Source organism: Gekko japonicus, unplaced genomic scaffold (genome assembly GCF_001447785.1).
Source record: "Gekko japonicus isolate JY-2015 unplaced genomic scaffold, Gekko_japonicus_V1.1 scaffold2860, whole genome shotgun sequence".
Lineage (NCBI taxonomy): Eukaryota > Metazoa > Chordata > Lepidosauria > Squamata > Gekkonidae > Gekko > Gekko japonicus.
This window is the reverse complement of record NW_015169873.1, coordinates 52,803-57,161: the sequence shown is the minus strand read 5'-3', so window position 1 is coordinate 57,161 and position 4,359 is coordinate 52,803. Positions and strand designations below refer to the sequence as shown.

General features: G+C 48.8%; 1 protein-coding gene across 1 annotated transcript in view; it reads left to right on the top strand.

Moving 5' to 3' along the window:
* The window catches only part of LOC107115687 (urokinase plasminogen activator surface receptor-like), a 26,728-nt gene that overhangs the window by 10,557 nt on the left and 11,812 nt on the right, over positions 1-4,359 (top strand). The window contains exons 2-3 of the mRNA XM_015417445.1: positions 802-912; positions 3,981-4,127. Of these exons, the coding sequence (XP_015272931.1) occupies positions 802-912; positions 3,981-4,127 (258 nt within the window). The remainder of the gene's footprint in view (positions 1-801; positions 913-3,980; positions 4,128-4,359) is intronic.

The window sequence follows — 4,359 nt, the reverse complement described above, 5'->3', positions numbered from 1 at the left end:
TTATCAAAGGCCCTGTTCATACGAGGCAGTTTGGGCCGGGAGCGGGCCAGATTGGAAGCGCAGCAAACGGGCGCAATCCCACGGCAACATCTGGCTGGCGTCGCGCTCCCGCCTCCAATCTGGCCCTTCCCCCAATGAAGCGTGGCAAAGATGAACCACCTACCTTCGGTGGTTCATCCGGATGGTCCGCTTCATCCCGGCCGTGGGATCGGCGGCGCGTGTTGCCGCTGTCGCATCCCTGGCCCCCTGCCATACTGCGCATGCTCGAGCATGCGCAGTATGGCAGCCTCCCCCTCCGACTGGTATCTTCCTCCCCAGCATCTGATCGTGCCGGGAAGCGACGGCGCGCGGCAACTGGGATCCGTGGGATCCCGCCGGGGCGTTTCTTTTTTGGCGCGGCTTTTAAAAGCCGCGCTTCGCCCCGTCTTTTCCCTGCCGTGTGGCAGGGGCCAAAGGTTATTTTTTCTATCACGCCACTTTTGATTTCTTTGATTGTTGGATTTTCTGGTACTTTCTGCATAGATTTATGGCCACTTTATGGCCATTCAGGGGTGACTTTGCAGTCAGTACGGCATTGCCCCGGAGTATCTGAATGTGGTTTTGAGCTGCACTTCTTCCTCCCAGTTGAGAAAATGTGGAGCGAATTCCAGATGCATAATCACCGTATGTCTCCTTAACGTGATGCTTTATGAGATGGGGGAGGTAGAGCCAGAACTCGCAGGACAATTGCGCACATTTGCCCCGTTTGCTGCTTCCAGGATCAATCTCCTAATGGCTTCCCTTCTTGGTCTTGTCTTGTAGTCCTCGGTCTCCAGTGCTACTCTTGTGATGGGGACAGCAACTGCCTGGAAGCACGCGTCTGCCCGGAACATCAGGATCGATGCCGCACTACCGTCATGACAACGTTAACCCGTGAGTTTCGCAGAAGGTCACGGGTGTGGTAAAGAGGTCTTCTCTACCCATTCCCTAAAACACTCAAACCGAGAGAAGATGGTTCACATGGCTTGTTCCATCGATTAAAGGCCAATTGCAGCCTCAATTTGCCTCACAACTGTGCAGAGAAGGGTTTTGAACCTTTCACCTTCCACCCAGTTTTGCTGTTTGAAATCCGGCTCCCGGCATCTGTAGGCATTGTAAAGGGAAATAAACGCGTGCTTTTAAAGGACACATCTTTTCTCCTTTAGAATACTTGTAGCAAAGTGGGAGTGTGGATTCTGAACAGCTAAGCCGAATGGAGACTGAAGAGTCTTTCAGGGCTCTTTTTGTAAAAAAAGCCCAGCAGGAACTCATTAGCATAATATGCCACACCCAAAAGCAGAAACTCATTAGCATATTGGGCCACACCCCTGACAGCACAGCTCATTAGCACATTAGGCTGCACCCCCGTGTTACCAGAAGTGTGGTTATCCAGCCACACCCACCTTTTGCTTCTTATTCTTTTCACCTTGTTTGTTGTCAAAACCCAGGGCTTTTTTGTAGCAAGAACTCCTTTGCATGTTAGGCCACACACCCCTAATGTAGCCAATCCTAATGGGTTCCTGCTGTTGGGTGTGGCCTATTATGCTAATGAGTTCCTGCTGGGTGTGGCCAACTTGGGAGCCAGCCGGAACTCCGTTCCTGTGTGTTCCTGCCCAAAAATAGCCCTAATGCACAGACCCGCGGTAAATTGAGTCTGCAGTTGGCATTTGGTGGATGAAGCTAGATGTGTGTTTATGTCTGCCTTTGCTGATAAATGTTGTAAAATATCACTCCATCCCACATCCACTTCTGGGAACAAAGGGCACATCCAGATTATATGCACCCACAAAAAGGGGGAGAAGAAAAACTAAACCAAGCAAGCAAAAACCTCAAAAGGAAGTTTAGAAAACTTGTTAAGGGCCCAAAAGTAAAAACATAAATAGGAATAGACAAAAGTGTGTTTGTTTCAGAGATATAAAAACCTTGTAGGGCCCCAAATAGAGCCTCAGAAAATGTTCAAAGTGATAACTGCACACAAAAAAAAAAGGGTATGACCTGACATGTTTTGGTTCACAAGAGCCTTCTTCAAATAGCACCAGGGCTTTTTTCGTAGAAAAAGCCCAGCAGGAGCTCATTAGTGTAATAGGCCACACCCAACACCAGAAACTCATTAGCATATTAGGCCACACCCTAACAGTACAGCTCATTAGAATATTAGGCCACACCCCATGCCTTCCCTTGGCTTGTCCGGGTGCCCCGCGTGGAAGGCACGGGAGGCATTTAAATGACAGGCCGTGGAAGGCACGGGGAGGCATTTAAATGCCTCCCCAATCCTTCAAGGTCCCCCCTGACCCGCCCGCCTCAAAGTCACCGGGGGGGGGTCGCTCTCCAGGCCTTCCCTCTGTAGCTGCGCACGCAGAGGTTTTGGCTGTAGTGGGCGTGGCCAACTCTGAAGCCAGCCGGAACTCCGTTCCTGCCCAAAAATAGCCCTGAATAGCACAGAGTACAAAATACACCATGCAACAAAGTCCCTGTAACACATGTAAGGCAATAAACAATTAATAATAGAGGACCAAAAATGGAATGTTCCAATTTGGAACTGAATGACACACCAAAAGATTTTTATCTGTAGGGCCACAAATGTATCTGGCCTTGTGTCAGAAGTAGTTGCATATACTGGAAATAACATTAGTACCAATATGTACCTTCCAGTTTAGATCCTAAGAGCGCAAGTAAAATGGCCTTCTCAGGGACAACGTGACATCAATATGTAACCCTAAGGAAAACCCGAGTGCCATGTTAATTCATGGATTTTCCACCCGAAGTATGAAAACACCTTGGGGTAGCTATATGTGACCAGGATTCCAGCTGAAACTAATACACTGAAGCTGGGGGGGGGGGGGGAATCAAAGCAAATGCATATAAAGAAAGAGGTAGCCTATAAAATGTGGGAGGGGTACTTTGAAAACCACTTAGCGGTCCTGGAATTATATCTTTCAGAGGGTAACCATGTTGGTCTGCAGTAGGACACCTAAATACGAGCCCAGTAGCACCTTGGAAACCAACCAGATTTCCAGGGTTTGAGTTTATACCCTGAAAGGTTCATACCCTGAAAAATCTGGTTGGTTTCTAAGGTGCTACTGGACTCATATCTAGCTGGAAATATAGGTGTATTTTAATACGCTGGTGAAAGTTTGAACTAAAACACCTAGATCTGCAAATGAGGGGAAATCTGATTGTGGTGGGTACCCACTGGCCAGTACCTGTATGGTCACCCACCTCCAGTCTCCTAAGCAATTTTGCAACCCTATTTCAAATGTTTATGGCTGTTCTTTCATTTCATTAAATACATGTATCCCACCATACATGGTGGCTCAAGTTAACTCGCGAAACAGTTCTAAGGACTGCTCCTCCCAATTTTTTTTAAAGTCATAAAAAAAAAGATAACCACACATGCATTAAAGGTAAAGGTGAAGTGTCCCTTGCTCGAAAGCCAGTCGAGTCCGACTCTAGGGTTGCGGTGCTCATCTCCGTTTCAAAGCCGAAGAGCCAGCGCTGTCCGAAGACGTTTCCGTGGTTATGTGGCCGGCATGACTAAACACCGAGGCGCACGGAACGCTGTTACCTTCCCACTGAAGTGGTACCTATTTATCTACTTGCAATTTCTTGCTTTCGAACTGCTAGGTTGGCAGGAGCTGGAACTAGAGACGGGAGCTCACTCCGTCATGCGGCACACTCGGGTCTCGAACTGCTGAACTACTGACCTTCCACAGCCTGCAGTTCAGCGTCTTAACCACTTGAGCCACCGCAGCTCCACACATATGCATTAGATGCTGCTATAAAACATAACTGGACAATCTACCTGAAACACAAGGGAAGAGGCAAGGCTAGGATCCATTGCAGCTTTCCTCTTGCTTGTGTCTGTTAAGGCAAAGGGTGACACCGGGCTCGAGCCACGCGTGAAGAATGTATTGAGCCGCAGTTTAAAATCTTCCTAATTCTCCCTCCCTGTCCCCCTGCAGGATCGGGGATCTCGACATACTACCACAAGGACTGCGACGTGAGCGGGAAGGCCAACAATTCTGTTTCGTACCTCTCCCACAACCAGGTTGTGTTTTTGGCGGAGGAGCACTGCGAGAGCGAACTCTGCAACGAACACGCACCGAACGGTCAGTCGGGAGGAGCCTAGAGGGGTGCTCAGCACTCCCTTCCCCCAGGGTTGCCAACTCCAGGCTGGAAATTCCTGGATATTTAAGGGTGGAGACTGGGGAGGGTGAAGTTTGGGGAAGGGGGGAGGTTACTCAGCCGGGATGTGATATCACAGAGCCGACTTTCCAGCGCTGCCATTTCCTGCAAGGGAACTGGATCTCTTATTTATTTATTTATTTAATTATTTATTTA